Genomic DNA, 22,179 nt, shown 5'->3' with positions numbered 1-22,179 from the left:
TAGTGAATAGCAGAATTTTTGTTAGAGACGCTCTAGGTGTGCAGGATTGCTCTGATCTAGCCAGTATGTGCAGTCATAATTGAAACCTGACATTCTCTTTACCAAAGTAAAATATTCCGGTTCAGTCACCCCCAGTATTCCAAGTGGAACGATGCTGATTTTTGCATCCTGGCTTTAATACCTGAATTCTAGAGAAGGTCATGAAATTCTTTACATAAGTTTGCATGATAGGGATAAAGAGTACAAAAAGGATATTTGAATGGAAGATGCTGGTCTGTATCAGTTGCCTTTTAATTCCACCTGCTTGCTGTTCTTCTCAGTTCAAGGCTGTGGATGATACAGTGATATGTATCAATGTTTTTTCCACACAGATGTTGGATGCAATGTAGGAAGTCTTTATCTGACATTTCTACTCATATGCCTGACTGCAGTCACTTAAATTATATTTTAATTATTTTAAATTATATTTTAAATTATCTGAGTCCCAGAAATTAACTTGCATCTTTTTTTGCTGTTGCCTGGTGTTGGAAATATTAAGTATGTCTTTCTACTGCACAGGCACCTTGAAGGATTTTTCACATCAGTTCCTTCATGCTAATTATGACCAGGACAGTGCTGTCCCTTTATCTGCTTCCAGAAATATTTTCAAACCAATTTCATTGTCTTGCTTTTCTAGTCCTGAAGCACCACCTCCACCTGAGCCTGCATGGGAAGAAAAACAGACCAGTGTTATCCACCTGGCTGGAGAAGACTTCAGGGAGTCCTTGAAGAAGAAGAAGCACACCCTTGTCATGTTCTATGCACCATGTGAGTAAATAACCTCTCTACAAGGATGGGTTTTATAAGCCCTACATTTACCATGAAATCCTGAATTAATTCCCTTGCTGTCCACAGACTTTTAAGGGTAAAGAGCTGATTCTGAATATAAGTGCATGGGAACATCATTGGCACCATCATTTGTATCTTTATAAATGGAAACAAAATAGTATATAATGGTTATATTATTTAATGCAGACACCAAAGCAGGCAACAATACAAAAACAAAACAGATTTATTTTCCTCTGCTGCATTTTATGGTCCATATAACAAAATGTGATCCTTTATAGTAGCACGGTGGACATGGACACCCTGATTCATCAATGCAGCACTTTAGTGGTGAAATCAATAGGGTAGTGTAGGAGGAATCAGTCCACGAGGTGGAGAACAAATTTTGATGGAATAAATTTTGTCTGTAATAAATCTGCATTTAAGTCTCCCCTGGGACTAGGGACATAGCTTCCTCCTCCCAGATTTTTATCCATGCATCACATAATCACTTTGGTTTTGAAGCTCCTCAGAATATTTCTAGAGAAGTTTAGAATAAGGCCTTTTATAAATAAGGTGAATGAGAGGGACCTCTTCTGTTTTCCTGTACTGTCCCAGAGACAGGCAGATTAGGTACAAGTTCTTAGCTTTTGAGGGGCTTATCAAAGGGAGAAGATAATCCAAGCATTTCATATTAGATACTATTAATGTGCCTTTATGCCACCATGACTCAACACCTCCAGATGCAAAAAACAATTCTTCCAAATCACATGGCCAGGAATTAATGGATAACCTTCAGATAAACAGCTACCAAATTGTTCCCATTAAATGAAAGGTATTTTCCATAAAGAGAGAAAAAGGTCCTTAATGTTTAATCAGGCAGCCCCTTATTTTGCTTTTCTGTTAGAGAATTAAACATGAATGCTTTGGGGCTCATATGAAGGGATGTGGGAGAAAGCAGGGGTGCAGTTCAGGAGGGAGATTTCTGGAAGGTTGTAAAAGAAAACGGAAGGGGACGTAATCCCTTTTCCAGTCCAGTTCCCACCACCTATTGACTAAAAATTGTGCATGTGCCAGGAATTTCTGATTCATGGACCTCAGCTGGTTAAGAGCATGTTGTAGTTTTAAAATCAAATTATTGCCCATGAAATGGTAAGATTTAGGAGTTCGCTGTCTCCCAAGTTCTCTTTACCCGATTAGTGACTTTCTGCATAAGAGGGATTTATTTCACTTTTCGTTTTTAGCTGCATCTTTTTAAGACAGTTAGATTCTTGATCCTTTTTAAAGCCACGTTGAAAGCAAAGACTCTATGTGTGGTGAGTGTGCAGCTCCCAGGGTTGAAAGCATGAGGGAACTTGCCTGATGGGCTAATTTTTTGCCATTTGACTTCCACCTTTACTTTAGGAGGGGTGAGTAAAGATCATCGTGGCCCTTTCTATATGAGCAGGCTGTAAAAACAAGGCTTGCATGATGTAAAAGTGTTGGGTGCTTTGAAGCTCCACTTGAGACACATTTTTGCCCTGTTTTTGACACAGTGCTGCATGAGACCACCTATATACAGGACAGAGAGGTGTTAACTGGAACCCAATCTGGCCTTCCTGTGACTCCTAAGGCAGCATTGCTGTTGTGGTGTCAGTATGTGGGTCATGCACAGTTTCTGATTTGTCAGATTTGTTCTCTAAATGTGGAAGTGTCTGTGAGCAAAGCACGAAGCGGGCACACACAGGGAGTGCAACAAGCCTGCACTTTGTTGGGTGCAGGGGAAAGTACCAGATCAGTATTTTAAATCTCCATTTTCTATGAAAGAAACATTAGTGTAGTAAAATAATTACAATTATTAAAAACACTATATTTTTTCAGCTTTTGTGCAGTGATAATGTGCTTCCTGTTAAATTTTATAGATTAGCTTTTGTTTACCATCTTCTCAATCTTGAGACCTTTTAATGCTTACATTGCCAATTAATCTTAACTTACTTATTTTAGTGCAGAAGGAACACTGCTAAAATTTCAAGGTCCCATTACCTCAACTAATTTTCTTTTTCTATTCAAATCCACATCTTGGGTCAGGGCAGACTCACAGTATGCTACTCCATTCACTTGTGACTCTGTGGCAGTATTTGTTACACTTACACATATGCTGAGATATTTAAGGATTGGGGGGGTGTGTATACATGCATATATAAAGTATGTTTATATATAAATATTTATGCTAAGAAATGTATCTCTCATCTGTCATTAGAATTTAAAGCGGAAAGTTGAGTATTCTGACCTTTGTCAAGCTTTCAGCTAGAGTGACAAACCTTTAGGCAAAGGCCACAGATATATATCTTAGATGCAAATTGAGATCTGGTTTTCCTGTGGCAGCTTCCAGTCCAAATTACTTAATATGTATAGGAGAGCCACCAATCTGCTGCTGTGCCGATAACTCAGGGCTGAGCTGAGCAGGGCTTTAATGGTACTGAGCAGTGCTTCACAGTGATTTAGCTCTGGAGGAGAAGGCTGCTACATCCACATGGAAGAGATAGGGAGCTCATTACTCTGTCTCCTGGAATATGGGTGAAGCATAAACGTAAAGGTTATTCCGCATGGCTGTGGAATATTTTAAGGACTGAGAATCAGAATCAAGACTCTGGAAATTACTGGGGGGAAAAGTCCGCTCCTGTGGACTTGACATCACAGAGGTCTTGATTTCACATTCCCATTCCTGCATGCTGGCATCTGTGTGTGCTGCAATGACTGATTTGGGGCAGGAGGCAGAAAAAGGGGCCAATACTGACTTGGGAAAAAGTGCCTGCTGCAGAAAACCTAGTGCTGCTTGTGCCAATAATGACCTGGGACCAGATCTTCATCCAGATGTCCTTTGGGTAGGTCTGTACCATGCCACACAGGCACGTGTTAGAGCTACTCAGGGATAGGACTTGGGGCAGGCTGCTGGCATCTGTGCTGCACAGCACCTGGCCCAGCTCTTCTCTAAACCCTTTGGCAGCTCTTGTGAAGATGTAATTGTCATCCCACTCATGTACCTTTAAGTTCAAAATGCTTAAAATAAGAGGAATACAATGGTACCATCTACAGAAGGGAAGCATGAAGCCTCAGGTGTGTGTGGGGACTGCTGTGAAGGGTTGGAGGAGTATTTGAAAGTAGCAGGATTGATGCACCAGCATTTGAGAAGCTTTTGGGGAGAGTTTATGGGATTTGTGTCTGTATTTTTTTCATAATCCAGTCCTTGGACTACTGGATTCCATCAGGTACTTCAGGTTTACTTTTATAACTGTTTGGCTTTGTCCAGAAACGGGGAGAGGAGAGAAATAGTCCGAGTATGGTTTGGTGTGCCCATGGAGCCTGGTACATGGATGATCAGGATTTGGGGGCTGCAGGCTGTGTTGGGAAGTGAGCCAAATGGACAAGGGCAGGCAGACTGCAGTGCTGAACCAGCCAGGGTTGGGAGGGCAGTGGCTGCAGGTCTGTGCCCTGCACCCAGAGCTTGGTTCAACACCTGCAGCACTAAAGTGAGGTATCCTGGGCCAACGTGTTTGCATTGGTGCCTCTTCTGGCATCAGCACCCTGACCTTTCTTTCTTTCTTCTTTCTCTTATGTCCTCTCTGTCTATAAAGCTTATCTGGATGTGGTTTATCTGCATTTTTACTTTTATGTGCTCTCTCCACTCTGTTATTCCAGATAATTGAGATTTGACTTTGACAATGCATTAAATTTTAACCTCCTACTACTGTAGCACTGAAAACTGTGCAAAATAGAAGCAGTTGGTTGTGATTAGTTGTCAGAATCACAAAGGGTAACAAAAGTTCCAGTAAATAATGTCTTTGTGGTTGGAGATGTTTTTTCTGCGTTAGTCAAACAAATTATGGGGGAAAAAAGAATGACTGAAGCTAGGTGAGATTTCTCTGCAGTGCCCAGGGACACTGAGGCAAAGGGCTCAAATTGAAACACAGGAAAGTTTGCATAACCAAGTAGAGGAAGTGGTGTTTTTTTTACTATGGTTGTGGTTGAATACTTGAACAGGGTGACCCAAGAGGCTCCATCCTTGGAAATATTCAAACCCAGCTGGAGACAGTGCTGGGCAACCTGCTGAAGTTGACCCTGTTTTGAGCGGGGGAGTTAGAGTAGATGATCTCCCGAAGCTCCTTCCAACACAGCAATGCTGTATTTCTAGGAATAGTTATACTGGAGTTTGAGATACACAGTGGGTTTTTATTTGGTTTGGGGTTTGGTTTTCTTGATTGTGGTTTAGGCTGTTTTCCCCCTTCTCATCCAGTTCTGATTTTCTCTAAACAGGAAAGGCTTAATAACACCCCTTGCTAATTCTTGTGCAGAAACAGAAAATGTCCACTTTCGAGTTACAAGAACATAATTTTTGGTTGAGATTGCTGCTTCCAAAGAGACTACAAATGAATCAACTGCATCAGAAAGGAATTATATATAATAGATCAATCAGTAATGGGTCCAAATGATGGGGGGGAGGGCACTCTGTTTTTAGATCAGTAACTTTAAATGGCAGGAATCAGCACTTATCAAATTCATTCAGTTTTTACCTTTCGTGTCAAAACACGAGTTAATAAGCCCTTTTAAAAAATAAAGACTTCCAGCAGCAATGGGAAGTAGTTGGGGGAAAGTGCTCACTTTTTATGGTTCATAAGGGGGGCAGTTGCCTATGTTATTGACTTGCCAAATAGCCTCTATTTGTGGGACTCAATAGGGTTCACAGAATGGATATTTTTAATAAATGCTTTGCTGGGAGCTGAGTTCCAGTTCTGTGTTCAGCAGTGAAACTTTCCCTTCACTAGAAATTAATCTCATCAGCTGGAAAAAGTTGTTTTCTGGTTAAGCCTGACCCACAGGGGTACTGAGAGAACGCCCAGAAGTAAACCATCCTGAGGATGGTTTTAATGAAGTGTTTTTGGATGGAGCAAGTGGCTGTACTGCTGCAAGAGGATGTGCAGTTAGAGATATCAGCCTCTTTGGTTCTTCACTTCAACTTTTTTGTAGGGTTTTTCTTTCAGGGCTGGAAGAAGGGAATAAAGGTGCCTAATCTGTGTTACATCTGATAAAGTCCAAGAAGACTTTAGGATGTTTTTGGAGCCATTAGAAGGCTGTGTGTTGATCTAAGGTGTTTGTGGGAGATAGTACCTGGGTATTGTTCTGATGTAAAACAAAGAGAGTAAAGCAGGAATATTGACATCATTGCTGTCTGATGGGTCGGCTCCTGGCCACCATTAAGAAGTTAGTGGGAAATCAGGTAGGACTTTGCTCAGCAGTGAGAAATCAGACAGGGGTCTGACTAAATGAGTTCTGCCCATCCCTGTGTGTTTCATCAGGAGCCCATAAAATGCTGAGAGCTAAGCAAACCTGCATTCATTTTACCCACAAAGTTTGTTCAAGGTTTTAATTATTCTGTACCCTGGTCTGCTCCTCCTCTGTGTTTTCACAACAGAAACTGCTTGGTTTCTTCTGTCCAAGTTACACATCAAGGAATATCCAATGACAAGAAGCACTTGGCTGAGAGTCCTTGCCAGGCTGGGTCACTCTGTGGGCACAGAGGGGCTCATGGCTTTGAGCTGTTAATGCTGACAGTCAGGAGGGCAGCGTGCTCCTCCCGCCCTGGGACCCAAACTGTCATCAAAAAGCTCTTCTGAAGGAAGCACTAGTGTTTCCTTTTCATCCTTTCTATTTTTGGAGCAAGCTTAGCCAAAGCTGGTTGCGCCATATCTCAGCCTTTGCACAGGCAGTTTTGGGGAGTTAATGCTGTGTTTTGGTTAAGCTGCACTGCTGTAGGGAAGCATGGCAAATTCTGTTGCCTGTGAGGCCTCAGCCTGTGGCTGCTGGGCCTGAGATGAGCAGTCTGGGTCACTGCTGGGTCACTCAGCAGAGTTTGGTGACACTGTTCTGTGTGAAGTATGTACAGAGAGGGAGAACATACTCGACAATTGAGTTTATGAGTTCAGATGTGTGGAGCGAAGCAGCAGCACAGATGAATTTAGTGTCCCACGATGGCCTCAGATTGGCTCCCACCAAGAGGTTTTCCTGTCACTTGCAAGCACATCTTGTTAAGTTTTGATTAGGAGGCTGTATCAAAGAGCCTGAACAAAATGTGCATGTTTATAAATGAAGCTTAAGCTATCAAAAATTATTAAAAACATGCTGAACAGAAAGAATCCCTTTCAAGGCAAAAAACCTTGCAGGAAGGATTTTCTGGTTGTTGACTGAGAGAGGCAATGTCTGGACCCTCTGATAATGAGGCTGTAAGTCCTGTGTGGGCTGGCACTGCAGAATTTTGATGTTAGCTCTGCCACTAACTGCTTTCCCTCCTGCATCAGTGGTGCTCTTGTTACAGGTGCATTACCGAGGTGTGTTCCTTTCGGTGTAAATAGTGCTGATGCCACAGAGCCCCTTAACAGGCTGGGTTTGATAAAGGATGAATTCATAGAGTGGTCTCTGCAATTAGGCTGGCAGAACTGCTCTTAGCCCCATTGTTTGTGCTGAGGAGATTAATTAGTGCCGAGAGAAGGGTTTGAGCTGCACTTCCCCAGACTGTGCATAACCAACACAAAGTGCTCACAGTGGCTGTGAGTGGCTGTGGTGACAGTAAACTAAAAGTTGTTGGGGTGATCCAACTCCTCTTGTTTTGTAACCCTAAAACGTTACAGCTGCTTGATTTTGTGTGCAGAATATTGCCTGTATATAAGCAGCTCCAGCTCGTGAGAAGGGAAGGGGAGGGAAGTGCGTGCTCTTGTTCCGTGGAATTCTCTCCTCACCGACACACAGCTATGTTGGTGCAGTGTCACTGTGGGTACATGAGGAGATTATGAACATGCTGCCCATCCTTATGCACTGTCACGAAACCCATTTCCAATAAGACAAATGCTTTTTTTGGTGGTGTGTAACGTTGTCTGACAGGAGCTGCTTTTAAGCATCAGTGCAGCTGAAATTCCAGTGCTCTGCTGGCTGTTACTACCTCAGCAGCATGTCTTCAATTAGTGGTGTCCACTGGCATGTCAGATGGTAAAATTATTTCATTTGCTCTATGACTGTGTTTGCGGTTAACCAGGGCTGATGCTGGCTTGGTTAACTGCTGCTGCCAGCTTTGTTCAAGCTACACAGGCCAGTGGCACAGTGGAAAATGCAGGTCTGCTGGAACTGGCACAAAGGTGTGTTTTGGGTGTAATTGTTGACCTGTATACCCTTTCTGTCCAGAGGTGACTTGCTGTATAGCTTTCCAACTCAAAGGATTGCTTGTTGCCAAATGCTGAGTGCTGGCATGTCATTTGTAATTCACTGCAGTCAATCATATCCTTGTTTTTTGTAGTGGATGAAACAGTCCAGGAGTTTTGTGCTGAGTCTTTTTACCCTCCTCACTTCTGCAATTTGACCTGTTCTGATGACTGTTGCTGTTGCAGTTGTTCATATCTCATGGCTATGGTTTCCCAATAATTTGGGTTTTGTATGTTTTGTCTCATTTGTATACCTCCAAGGTGTTACAAAATAAGAGTTCAGATAGCTTGGGAGAAACTCAACAAAATCTACCAGCAGGCTGTGAAATTTGGAGTAGTTTACCTATTGTTAAGAGTAGTCAGACAGGGCTTGGTTCACCTGATGCATAACTGAAAACCTCATAACATTTTTCAAATCAAAGGACATGTCATCCTCTTTCAATTACTAATGTCTTACAGATATGATTGTTCTATGGGGTCAGGTCATGTCATCAACTGAGCTTTGGGTCCAGATATGCAATAAAAAACCCTCCAGTTCTCTACTGGTAAAACAAAGTGAATTAACCTTTCAGTTACATCTCCAAATGCCTTTCTCAAATCTGCCTGTGGATTCAATAACTCCTGTAGCCACACAAATTGCATTGGTTTAAGCAGTATACCCTTTTCCAGCTCTTATCTGTACAATTACTGTCTGTGGCCTGTCTTTCCTTGATTGACCAAGTAATATTCTGGTTTTAATTCTAGTTAATCGCTTGGAACTCTTGAAGTGGAAACAGGCTTTGCTTGACTCTGTGGTGTGCGAGCTCCCAGGCTGCCTTTGATAGCTGTGCAGAGCTGCTGCTTGCACTTGCTTAGAATTGCAGTCATTTAAAAGCCAGTAACAGAGGGCACTATCTACCCCTGTTATTTAAACGGTGATGATTTCAAGCAGAGATGGGGAATTGGAAAGTCATTCTCTGCTCTGCACTTTGCACGCTGAGGGCTCCATCCTGCCACGTGCTGAGCCCTCTGAGGCCCTGATGGTTTCACAGCTGAACAAATGGAGTCAGCACCTTGCAGCCTGGCTCCCTGTCAGGCAGGATTGTGAACCCTGAGAGTCACTTAACCTCTTCCTGACTCTGTTTAACCTTGGATGTAATGACAGAGGGGGATAATCACATCTGTCTCTCTTAGGAGCAATTTGAAGGGTAATTAATTGATATTAGTTAAAGCATTTGAGATCACCCATTGAGAGGTACTAAAGGAAGCCAGGGGCTGAGGGGGGAGCAGAGCCCTTTCTCATGCTGAGGGTAGAGCACAGACAGCACAAATGCCACGGTCTCACAAATCACTGGGCTTTCAGATCTCCTCTAAGGAGTTGGCCAGGACTTTGTTATGAAAGTACTGACAGATTAAGTTAGTGTATTTAATATGAAAGCAGTCTGCATTAAAATGTGTGCGTGTTTAAACTCTCTCCTTAAAAAAACCCTCATGTAAAATATATGCACACCACTTTGTGACTTTATTTATCAGGATTTTATTATGTATGAGATGCTAAAAGCACGCACGGCAACAACACGGGTAGGGTTATAAATCATTATGTGTTACTGATGGGCTGAAGGTATAGGGTAGTGCTTTCTGAAGGCCAAATGCCCAGTCAGTGCTGCTGTAGTGTTCTAGTTGGGATGCCCAGGTTAGGGTTGGCAGGGGCTGTCCTTGCCTGACCCACAGGCGGTGCTGGCTCCTGCAGCTCTGGCTGCTTGGAGATGGTGCCACGAGCACAGCCAGCCCATGTCACTGCTGAGCCTCTCAGCTCAGCGATGCAAGCCAAGGACAGCTGCCTTCTGATCAGGTAGAGAGCCACTGTGTGAAAGCATCTCTTTTAGAAAACCATTTCCTTTCAGACTAAAAATCACTAGTGATGGGGAATGTGAATTTCCATCTAAATTTGACTGGCTTCAGCACGCAACCAGCTCTGGAGCTTACTCAGCCTTTGGCACCCAGCTTGAATAGCTCGTTATAATGAAATTTAGAGACTGACTTTTCTCAATTTCTATCACTTCTTAATCTTTGGGTTTAAGCTGTTGACACATGGAGCTTCCTGAGTCCCTTTGCCATGAAACACATCTTTCAGTTCTGTTGTTTTTCTTACGGGTCTTCTGAACCCCCTCCAGTTTGAACTCATTGTTGATTTGTGGGCCCAGAACTGCAATCAGCACTTCAGAGGTGCCAGGCATAGAGGCCCTCTCCACATCTGCTTACTATTTTAATTTATATATTCAGTGAAGTTCATTTTGACAACTCCATCATTTTCTTTCAAAGCTATATTGCTAGCATTGTTTGGGGGTTTTTTTGCTTCTAATACATTTTAAGCCCCTTATATACTTAAAACATCATTATTACCTCTGCTGACTGTAGGTACTGCTTTGATGTCCATTTGCTTGCTTTATCTATTTTGTACAAATTGTTAGCTTTTGATTTATATTCATTAAAAACAGCTTCACCTTTCTATGTGCTATGCTAATGCAGCTTCCTCTCTTCTAAGGAAACTGAATTAACCTTGTACTGTTCAGCTGTAGAGAGGTTATATTATATCACTGGGCTTTGTAGTTTCAAATTAAACAAAGCATGAAGTAACTTAACTTAAAGGATGTTTTTTCATATTTAAACAAGTAGAAACCTGGTTTTTTTGGAAAGAGGATTTGATTCCTTTAGGCAGTTCTGAAAATTTGCCACAATTTTATTTTAAATGTAATGAGGTGACTGTTGTACAACAGGGTGCATCTGTTTCATGCACTACTCTCAAGACATCTTTAGAATTGCCATCTGGTCCTAATACCTTTGTGCAATGAAGTTTTAAGAATCTCTTAAGTTTTACTTTTGACTCACTATCATCTCAAAACAATTCATTTGTTAGAAAAAAGTAGCCCTGTTCAATGGAAACTTCTCCATTTGAATGCAATAAAGACATGTAGGTTATTGTTCCAGTGCTTTGAAACTCTCTTTGAATCCCTTCTGCATCCCATGGGATCTTACAATTATGGAAGATGTTTTCACAGGTATTACTATGTCTGAAAATTTAACAAATTGCTACCACATCATATCAATTTTGTGTCATTCTCACTGTACCTGAAAAATGGGTTTATATTATTTTTTCCTTAGCCTCCTTTTTTTTTTAAAACTCAAAAAATTAGTTCTGAAGGTGATGTGAGCATGTAGTTAAGTTTTTCTATTACCCCATGCTCTATCTTTGTTTTACATCATGTAACAAATGTGTTGTGGCATCATTTAGGAAATCACATCCACCTCAACCCTGCAGTTCTTCACAGTCCTCAAAGCAGTGTTTCCACAAAATGAAGTTCCAGCCCCTTTCTGTGCCCAAACCAGTGCTGGCTCCTTGGGTTTTTCCTCAAAGTTACCCTGAGAAGGTGCTGTACTTTGAGGCTGTTCCTGCTCTCAGTAAATCCAGTGCATGGAAAACAAGCTGGGTTATATATTTTCCATCACTTCAATTCCCTAAAGATCCAGTAGCTTTCCTTTAAATGCCTCTCTAATTAGAGGAGATTTAATCTGACTCCCTCTCCCCTCAGTGATAATGGCTCTGAGTGAAGTTTGCTTGCTTGATTTCCCTAGTCTGCTGCTCATCAGCCATTTCTCTTGAATTTTTCCCACAGAAACCATATTTCTCATGTACTGGCTCAGTCGAGAACTACTTGGTTTTCAAGGTGAGGAATGTGATGGTGCCTGCTGTGGCTGTACCACATATCCTACCAACTTTACAACATGAATGGTGGAGAAAAACCTTGTAGAAAAGACTGGGTTTGTGTACATTTTTAAATTTGTAGTACAAGGGCAAAGAGAACTTCAGAACTCCTCAGCTGCAGCTCTTTGGGACCTGTGATTTAAGGCAGCCCCTGTGCCCCAGCAGGTCAGGGGGAGCAGATGCCACCATGGACTGTATGGGGAGTCCTCCAGAGAGCCAAATTCTGAGCACAGTGCTGAGTGCCTAACTAGAGCTCTATTAAAGCTGTATTGTTTGCTGATTGTGAACAGGGAATAGGCTCAACACATGCTACTGCACGTGCCTGAGATGTCAAGTTCTCTTGTTTTCCTACCAGGTGATGCAACTGTGTTTCTGCAGTAGGAAATGGAGTTATCTTGAGATGTGCGGGAATGATTAAAGGTTTTCAGTGCCAGTACTGGGATCCTGTGGAAAGGCTGGATATTTCAGGAGCAGGTTTTTTTCACATTTCTCAAGTCAGGCACAGGAAATTACTGTTGAGTTCACATCTGCTCTTAACCCTGTTGAGATCAAATTTGACACTGTTGTAAAAATGAAAAAAGAAAATTGTTAAAGCAAAGCCCTGCATCTGTGTTAGAAGGCTCTGCTCCCAGAAGTGCTGCTTTTCAATGCTGCTCAGTTAAAACTCCACTTCTTGTCCTTGCAGGAAGTCTGTGTGCTTACCATAGGATCCAAATTATGAAACTAAAATGAATTTTCCAACTTATTTAGTCCATAGTGACTGAGAAGGGGCGGGACCTTTTGGTTCTTGACACCTTACCCACACCTTCGTATGCCACTGGTTTAATCTCTTTCCACTGCAGCCCATCTGAAAATTCCTTTGTAAGGAGGCTGCACACTTCCTATCCTCATGTACTGTGCTCAGTACATTTCCTTTCCTTGCACTTTCGAATCTAGAAGATAGTGTTAACACTTAAAATAGACGTGTGATAGTGGGTGTGAAGAGGGAATGGGGAGAACAAGTTTTCCGTCTGTCAAAATGAAGACATCAACCTCTGCTTTTATTTTTTTTGGCATGTGTGCTTTAAATAGAATGACTGGGTTGGGTGACTTCCAAGTGTTTGCTGCATTTGGCAATCCTTCTAAGTTGTAACAGATGAAGTTCTGCTGTTCCATATGATGTGCTCCTTCCCCCTTTTTCAGTGACTCCTTGAAACTCCTTGGGAATTCAGTGTATCATTCACATCTGTTCCGTGGATGGATGTCCAAGGCTAACAAAATGCCTACTGGACTTGGAGGCAGCTCTGCCAAAAGCCATATGGTTGAGTTTTAGTTTTGTGAGCACAGTGCAGTAAAGAAAGGAGGCTGGGCCAAGGGAGAAGTGAAGGGAGGAGGGATGGAGCTTCAGATGGGTAAATGAAGGTATCTTCTGATGATTTGGTATTGGATTTGGTATTTTTGTGTGGAAGAATATGCTTGTTATTTGTGTTCTCATTTTCATGCAGAATGTGGCTCATGAAGAACCTGCTACAGCTTCTCTAGGGGCTTTGAGAGAAGCCTTACTGTCCTGAGATATCTTTTATTGAGGGTTTACAAGATGTTCTTTGGTGAAACCTAAATTTCAAGCTCAAGATCATAAGCAAAAAAGGGAACCTGAAAGGTTTAAGTTTTTAAGAGCCTTTATGTTTTAGTGTAACAGTTGGAAGTGCTTTCCAGAAAAAGTGCAGCATGTAGTTAAGAACAAGTGTTCCTGTTTTAGAGGTGCCTGATTTTTATCCATTTTTTGTTTCTGCAATTCTTTTTAGATGTCGTCACCAGTTCTGATTTGTTTGTGTAGAGCAGTGTTAACAAGGCAACCGAGGCAGTCCCCCCACAGTACAGGAAATTGGCCAAGATTTGTTAAATGCAGGCTTGACCTGCAGGCTCTTCAGTATCAGGCAGACAGGCCAGACAAGTGCTAAGAGAGAAAATGGGTCACCAAAGTGGGCTGATGGACGTGGGAGCAGCCTGAAACCCTAGCCTCCTCCTCCTCTTTCTTCTCTTCTTCCTCCTCCTCCTTTTCTTTCATGACTGTTTTCTTCCAGGCAAATGCTGAACAACCCAACAAGGTTAATAGTTTGCAAGCTGTAGAACACTGTGCTGTCTCCCACTGAAACACAGCTGCCATCGTGCTGCATAAAGAGTTTGAAGCCATTAAATGGATTTACAGAAGTGCCTCAGTTTCCCAGGAAACATCCCCTTAACTTTCTGGTATTCTTAGCTACTGCACACACTCTCAATGTATTTACACAGGTGTATCACTGCTGTGATTTCACAATCCTATTCTGAAGAAAGAAATGCTCTAAAACTCAAAGCAGTGCATGTAAGCAGTGAAGTTTTATTTTGGTGAAGCTGGAAGGGGTATTCAGCCTTTCCTTTGTGGAGAGCAGTGTGTATGCACAGATACTATTTTTCTTGTCAGCTGAAAAAGTGAGCGGAGCTTTGGAGGGTGGCTGCAAGTCTGCTGAGAGGGCATTTGTTCACTCCTGATTTTAAAGTAACAGATACTTGTTCATCATGTAAAGTACTGGTAAACAACAGTAGCATAAGCTGTAATTGGTGCTTCTGAGCAACTCATTTGGGATTTTTTTTGTTCCTACCCAGAAATAATAGCAAGATGGACTCCTTTGCCAGCATTACACAGGCTTGACTGAAGTGTGTCCATTCCTGTCTTAATGTGCATCTAAGCAAAAAATAGTGTCTTGAGTCTTTGATTGGGATCAGCCTTTTTGCTGGGTTTGAAAAAAAGTAATTTATTACACATATGCAGGTACTTTCCTTTTCAAAGGCTTACTTAGTATAGTAATGATGTTTTGAGAGGAGTTTAGATTATTCATAGACAAAAATTTGTAGACATTGCTTCTGAATTGAGAGCACTCATATCTGAACCTTGAATCAAGAGAGCAGTTCTAATTTCCCTTCCATGACTTCTGAAATGTTTGAGTCAAATCAGTGTGTATTTAAGGAAGGGATTAGCTGGCCTTTTGCTCAGTGCTGCAGTGGTACCAAGAATATCATCCCATCTCCCATACAGAGCTCTGGGGTTCTGTGTGCAGTGTCTGTACAACTCTTCAGGGGTTGCCCAGCTGTGGTGAACAGCAGGAAAGTCTCCAGGAAACCAGCAGCAGTCATCCTAACCTGGGGCTGGACATCTGCTCTCCATCCATGAAAGATGTCTGGCCTATTGGACTTGTTTCTCTTCCCCTCCCTTATATTCCCAATGGCTTGGCTTTAACACAGGCCTTTTCCAAATACTTATAAATGCTCCCAGCAATTTCCTTTCCAACTTCCAGCCTCCTGTTGCCAGCTGTGCTGTCTTTATTCCCATGCCCAAATGTAGCTGGTATGTGTGGCAACAGCAGTAAAAACCTACCTGGCAATACCAGGAGGTACAGAGCAGGGCAAAGGTCTGTCTGTGGCTGGTGCTCTGGAAGTGCCCTTAGGGGACTGGTGATGGAGAAAAGGCCCCTGCACTGTGGTCCCTATTATGGGATGTTGCATAACTGTAAACCTACACCCAAACCCCATGAAGTCACAGGGATCTTAAACATGTGCTTACTTTTGTGTAGCTGACACATGCTTTGTCCTGCTCATTCCAGAGTGGAGAGCTCCTGTTTAGAGCGATTTTTAATTCAAATTTTCCACTGACTCACCTTGTGTCTTAAGTTTGTCCCAGTGTCTTTCCTACAACTAAAGTTTATGATGTCTTTTTCTTCCTGTGTCAAACAGGGTGTCCTCACTGTAAAAATGCCATTCCACATTTCACAACTGCTGCTGAAGTCTTTAAAGAAGATCGCAAGGTAACTTGCCGTTAATTTTTTCTGTAATATTTAAAAATATTTTCCATAATTTGTACTTTATAGGCTTTGCTTATTGATAAGGTAATAGGTTTGTAGATGAAATTGCTGTTACACTAAAGGAAATGTATCTGCATCATAGGGGTTTTATCTTTTATGGTCAAATTGAGTTATACTTCCAACCTGTTCTGTTTTCCCTAATTTGCCGTCTTTTATATTTAAGTCTTTGTGTAAGGGTTACTTTGTATAAAACACAGTTTTATAAATCATATAATCTCCATTCCCCTTCAGCTTTTATCAGATGTTGGGGTGCATGTAGAGAAACCAGAAGTTGTGTGATAGTCCTGAGACCCTCAACCATATAACTAACTAATCCTTGCTTGCATAGCACAAAATACAATATATTTCTGTTAATTGGCTGACTTGAGCCCAGGATGCTCTTCCAGGATCTTGATGCTTCAGCCTTGAAAATGCATTCAATGGTTGAATCACACTGGGTAATTTCCTTGCATCAGCTGAACCACTTTTTCACTGAGCACGTGGAGATCTAGGATTAAAGAAAAAACAAAAAAGACTTGAGCCCCTGGATTTAACCAGATAACTAGCTAGGAACCTGTTTGATATCTTTCAGTATTTCATTCTAATCTCTGAATTCATTCCACCTACACAATTGCTTTATGTTTAGGTGTGGCAAGAAAAAGATTTGGTAATTTAATATGGAAATTGCCCTCTACACCTTCCTCAGGAGGGGAAACAGAGAGGGACATGCTGAGCTCTTCTCCCTGGAATCCAGTGATAGGACATGTGGGAATAATTCAGAGCTGTGCCAGGTTCTGACTGTATAGTAAGAGACACTTCTTCACCAAGAGGGTGAACAGTCCCTGGAACAATCTTCCTTAGAGAGCTGATCAGTGCCCTGAGCCTGTCAGTGTTTAAGGGACATTTGGACAACATCTTAATAACAGGCTTTAACTTTTGGTCAGCTCTGAATGGGTCAGGCAGCTGGAGTAGGTAATCCTTGTAGGTCCCATCCAGCTGAAATAGTTTATCTTATTCTGTGTTCTGAATGAAGAGGTAATTTTGTAACAGTTGTACTCCATAACAGAAGAATTTTTGTAATCTTTTTCTTTTCCTCTCATCTGTTCTGTAACTCACAGAGAATGCATCAGATTGACAAGAAACAAATCATTCTTGTATCACTGACTGCATAAATTAGTCCATCACTTCTGCCCTCTGGCACACAGAAGATTCATAGGCATGCAGCTTTTAGTTCTCCTACTGCTGTAAATTAGTTTGCTCAGATGCCTTTTGGTTACTTCTTTGTTTCCAAGATCTCTGAGAAAGTATCCTTGTTTTCCCACTTTTCTGGTAGTTCCAAATGAAGCCTCTCTTTCCTAAACTCATTAAAATTTCAGTCAGAGGAGCTGAAACAAATGTACCAAACAATGTGAAACTTGCTTATTAGAGCCTCAGGATGTATTAACAAGCAATCAGAATCATGCCACAGTTAGTTGGAGAGGGTGGTGGTGGGAAGTGCAGGCCTGGGAAGCTTTTCCTTCAGAGTGCAGGTTATGAAAGGACTCCAGGAGCAGAGCAGTGATTGACAGTTGCAACTCTTGACTTCAGTTTAAGGCTGAAGTGGGGAGATATAAAATGTAATGAGTTGGAACAGGAGAGCCAGTAGGGAATATTACGGCTGGTGCAGTTTTAAAGAGGTGTGTGCAGTTAGGGAGAATGGTGTTATTCCACCCCAATGACTTATGAAAGTGCCAGGGATTGATTATGTTGGGAGCCCCTATTTAATTGTGTACAGCTATAACCTGCCAAGGTGCTTCCTGCTGCCAGTTTGTGCCATGGTGGAAAAGAAAACAAACCTGTTTTAGACTTTAGAAGGGCACATCACTGTTCCCACAAGGAGCACAGTTTTCATATTCCCATGTTTCAAACTGGACTGAGCCTTCAAACTAATTTGTAGTTCTGTGAGGTTTCAAACCAGTAAAATCACTGCTTAAGAGAAAGGAAGTATTTATTCTTTCAAAAACAGGGCAAGATTACTAATTTTCATTTTAAGTAGTAGATTCTTTTCACTACTTCATTTCTATAGTAGTGTCCTTTTTTTTTTCCCCTGGAGAAAGTTTTTCACTTAACAGAGTATTTTTGCATATATCTTCTTCTTAAAAAAAGGGTCTTTTAATTAAACATTTAATCCTGCAGAAGCCAAAGAACAATCAAAAACATTCCAGCCTTGAATTGGTTATAGATGGTATCTTAAGAGGTATCCTTTGGGAGACTTTGAGTCTTTACATTGGAATTTTGAAGATGAGCAGAGCTTGAAGCTGTTAAGTACGTGTCTCTTGGTTTTGGCGCTGAAGCCCCCCTCCCCTGGGGCTGTGTGTAATGCTCTGTACTTTTTCATCATCTGCACTGCTGGAGTTGGAGTTTAAAAATGCACTGCTTGGAACATTGGCCCCAAATGTCAGCTCTCATTGGCCACATCACTGCTGGTGGTTTTAGCCAGAATCCCCAGCCTGCTCGCTGGCCTGGGGCAATCCTGTGGCTGCTGCAAAACACCGCTTGGGCTGAGACCCACAAACCAGAGCTTCCAGTCTTCCCATCTTCCTGGAGAAATTCAGGACCAGATCAGTGGAGAGGCTACTCCAGTGGCAGTGAGCATATTGTTTCAGTTATTTAAAAGGAAAAAAAAAGGTGGGGGGAGAAAAAGCCATCTGGAGCATTCTTAGCTTGGGGCACTGTGGCCTTAGCCTGCAGCTGCCAGGGAAAAGCCCATGGCCAGTGCCCCATAGCTCACGTTCTGGCAGTGACCAGTGAACATCAGAAAATGCAAATGTGAGGGTTGTCACTTAGCTGAACAGATTGAAGAGCAGGAAGGCATGTTCAGCAACCGCTCCACAATCTCTCTTGAAAACTAAATCTTTAAAAAATCTGCATTCTGCCTTTTGGCTGATCCCAAAGCTCAGCTTGAAGGAACTGATTTGTGGTGTTCCAGTTTGGATTTGCTGAAGGAAAGCTCTTGACTCTTCAAGGCCTCTCAGTAACAAATCTCTGGCAGTACTGCAAAGGAGCTGCTTTTTGACCAATCTTCCCTTTTTCACAGGAGATTGTTCCTGTACAAATGCATTGACCCAAATCTGAGCACCACAGCTGGGTTCCAGTGAGTTCCCACAGAAACAGCTGTGGCAGCAGCTGCTGGAAAGGGTGCAGCAAATGGGGTGAGCTGGGTGTTAGTGGGTCAGTCAGCACTGAAACTGGTGGGTCCCCAATGTGTATTGTGAATCACAGTTTAAAATTATTATACCAACCAAATGACTGTACAGAGTTGTCCAAATGAGATAATATTTTAGTTTGGCAAGGAATTTGATCCCTGTTTGCTTAAAAAGCATGTGCTGAATTTCTTTTTAATTAGACTCATTAAATATGGTGATGTTAGCACTGTACATCATGTTGTACTAATGGATGTCCCCTTTGCAAATAGGCCTGCTTTGAGAGCAGCTGATGAACTGCACCTCCCGTAATGATGCCATGCCACACCAGGGCAACTAATAATGAATCTCCCATTTGCAAGGCCTTTCACTTTGAGAGCAGCAGCTGAATTGCAGCAAGCTTTAGCAGACCAGTCCCTAACTGCTGTTAGGATCCAGAACAGGTGATATAAATAGAAATCTGTGGAGTAACCATAGGGAAGAATGCACATCTGTCTTATTTACAGGTGCTTTCAAGATATTTGGCAACAACAGACTTTTTTACTAGTAAACAGGTAATTGTCATCTGAAATTGATTCTACTTTTAAAATGTTGTTTGGAAGCATTTATTTCCATGCTGCAACTTTGTTTTTACTTTTTTTAAGCTTATCAAATATCATTCCTCTCTCAAATCAATATTCAGTTAGCTATTCACTTCAATTTTCATAACAAAAGTCAATATGAGTTCTAGCAGAGATTTATTTTCTTGAATCAATAAACCAGTGTGTGGCAGTACATATTTTAACAGGAGGGCAGCTAGGATTGCAGGGGGTTATTTTTACTGTATCATCATGTGGTCACTGGGAGGCAAACTGTTAAAAAGAAAGCTTGAAGAACAGAAAGGAGTTACCTGGAAGGTCAAGGGATCCCACTTTCAATTTTCTACACATCTGTTTGAACCGTTCAATGTAATTGTGTTTCTTACCTGTAAGATCCCTCTAAAGCAAAAAGTTGTTTCATAAATCTGTTGGAAGGGAACTGTGATTTCTGATGTATGATTAGATTATACTGCCAGTACTTAATTTTCCTTCTAACACTTAGTAACAAAATAAGGCATCCCCCTTCTGTTACAGTTAGGGCACCTGGAGATCAGTGGTCATATTTTTGGCATAGCTCCACTTCTACTGAAGCACCTAAATGAAAAGTTCTGGTTTTTGCAACAGCTCGGCTTTTGTGATCAGTCCTCTTCATCTGAAAAATATGCTGTGCTCTATTTCCTCAGAGCTCTTCAGAGCTGCTCCTACACTGCTCACAGTCTATTGCCATGCTGAGTTAAGTTTGCAACTCTGTAGTTAAGCTCCCAGTTTTTTGGTAGAACGTTGTAGGATTTCTTTTTCAAGTAAAGGTATTTTCCAGTCCCCAATGTTTCCAGACTCATAATAACCTATCCTGACTATGGAGAAATGCATACTTATTTGGTGGGTTACTGTTGTTGTTGTTGTTGTCATTATTATGCATTACTGTACATACTCACCTGATACTATTAATTATTATAGAGTGCATACCAGTCATGAGGAACTACTTCTATAATTAAGAAAGTTGGATATACTCCAAGAAACTTCCTTTAGAGTCCACAGTCTCTCATTGATTATCTCTTCATTTGATAACATTTCTATTCCTGCTATAGCTACTGAACAGGCTGGTGATAGACCTGAACAGCATTGGCTCTGGAGAAAGGGCTTGTATATAATGATGTGTTGTCAATATCTAAGGCAGCAGAGCTTTGGGTTATAGAGAATCCATAATCCCGTGGAGTTTTGTGCATGTTGCAGATATAGCATTTACAGCTTTTTCTCCCTGAAATGTTTTTTCAGTGGATTTTCCCCTCTGGTTAGAGGAAAGCTCAAGAAATTAAATTTTAGCCCTAACAATCAAAATCTCCCTAAAATCAATCTTGCCTTCTGAAAGCTGTTACACTGGATTTTTCCATAATGGACATACACACACACACACACACACACACAAATTTAAGACCAGTGTTAGCAGAGTTTCTTTCTCTCACATATTTTTAGAGGGTTTTTCCCTCCTGATGAGAGGGAATTTGTGAGAAGTGATACCAAGTGTATTGGCTCTTGGACACCTACTACAGATGTCTTATGCTTAATAAGGCTGCAGTTTCTGCTTGAATAAACGTAGTGGGTTTGCAGGTCAGAGCATACAGGTCTTGCTAACCTGTGCTCTCCACTGCACTTCTGTGTAACTTGTTGCTGGTAGTTGAATATGAGGATCAGATTCTCCAGAAGTCTTTAATCACATTTTGAGAGAGGTTTTTTTGGGTTGTTACTTTTCCTGAATCAGTTTCCTTCTTTAGTGAAGCAGAAAAGCTGACTGTTGCTAAGAGAGTTGAGAATGAGGGGAAACCTTCCCTACAGTGTGTCACTGCTCACTTGAGCCAGGATTCTGCATCTTTTTACATACAGCCTTTCAGTAGAGCCATGCAGGAATTCACTCTGATAGGACAGAGTGACAGAGCATTCCTCTGTCAGCAATGGAGCTCAGTATTCACAGTCCATGAAAACACAAACAGAAAGAAGCAAAGAGCATCAGTGCTATTTGCTGAAATTCTTGTGTGTCTCAGAGTTCAGCTGTCTGGAGTTGATGGAATGGAGATGAGAATTGGTCCTCAGTCCAGAAGTGTGTTTTGCTACAAGTGTTTTCCAGCATCACTTTTCTCCTCTCTCAGTGCACTATATTTGATCTTCCGCTGTGAGACAGGCAAGACAATTAGGACTGTGATGCTATGATAATGAGTGCACAGAGATGGTAGCAACCTCTATATTTAGGCTGCCTTAACATTTCCACTCTAAAGTAATCACTCAAGCTCTCCTAAGTACTCTTACTCAGCCACTGTTGGCAGCAGGCATTGAATGCAGCCTCAGATACAGCCTGGGGAATTAGATGTTCCTCTATGAAATTTTGCTCACGTCTCTATGAGTTACAAGGCTTTTGAAAATCGCCGTTCCTCTTCTCCCTCTGGCTGCAAAAATAACCAAACTTGTGTATTCTGAAGAGCTGGGCTCAAAATGGTGGCTGCAGTGGTAGGGCTGTGTGAGAGCTTGCATTAGGAGCCTTGCAGAGGGGACAGGCCATGGGCACATCCCCCAGCTGCTATTCCAGATGTGCTGTTAGACCTGTTGGATTAGACACGGCACTGGGCTCATGTGGCTGCCATGGACAGACTTAGACTGGGATCTTTGTGTGCACAACTAAGGCACAGATGGGCCAGCTTAAGTTTGCATGTGCTGTAGAGGAGAGCTGTGTCTCAAGGACGCTACCGAGCATTTCTGTCAGAAGCTACCTCTTAAACGTCCATCAGTCATTTGTTCTGAGGC

At 41.9% G+C, this 22,179-nt stretch overlaps 1 protein-coding gene across 1 annotated transcript in view; it reads left to right on the top strand.

Moving 5' to 3' along the window:
• The window catches only part of PDIA5 (protein disulfide isomerase family A member 5), an 85,882-nt gene that overhangs the window by 57,615 nt on the left and 6,088 nt on the right, over nt 1–22,179 (top strand). The window contains exons 13-14 of the mRNA XM_014307563.2: nt 677–807; nt 15,520–15,590. Of these exons, the coding sequence (XP_014163038.1) occupies nt 677–807; nt 15,520–15,590 (202 nt within the window). The remainder of the gene's footprint in view (nt 1–676; nt 808–15,519; nt 15,591–22,179) is intronic.

This window comes from Geospiza fortis, unplaced genomic scaffold, assembly GCF_000277835.1.
Source record: "Geospiza fortis unplaced genomic scaffold, GeoFor_1.0 scaffold112, whole genome shotgun sequence".
NCBI classification, from domain to species: Eukaryota; Metazoa; Chordata; class Aves; order Passeriformes; family Thraupidae; genus Geospiza; species Geospiza fortis.
Note: the sequence above shows the minus strand (reverse complement) of the source record. Positions and strands in the feature narration are given on the sequence as shown.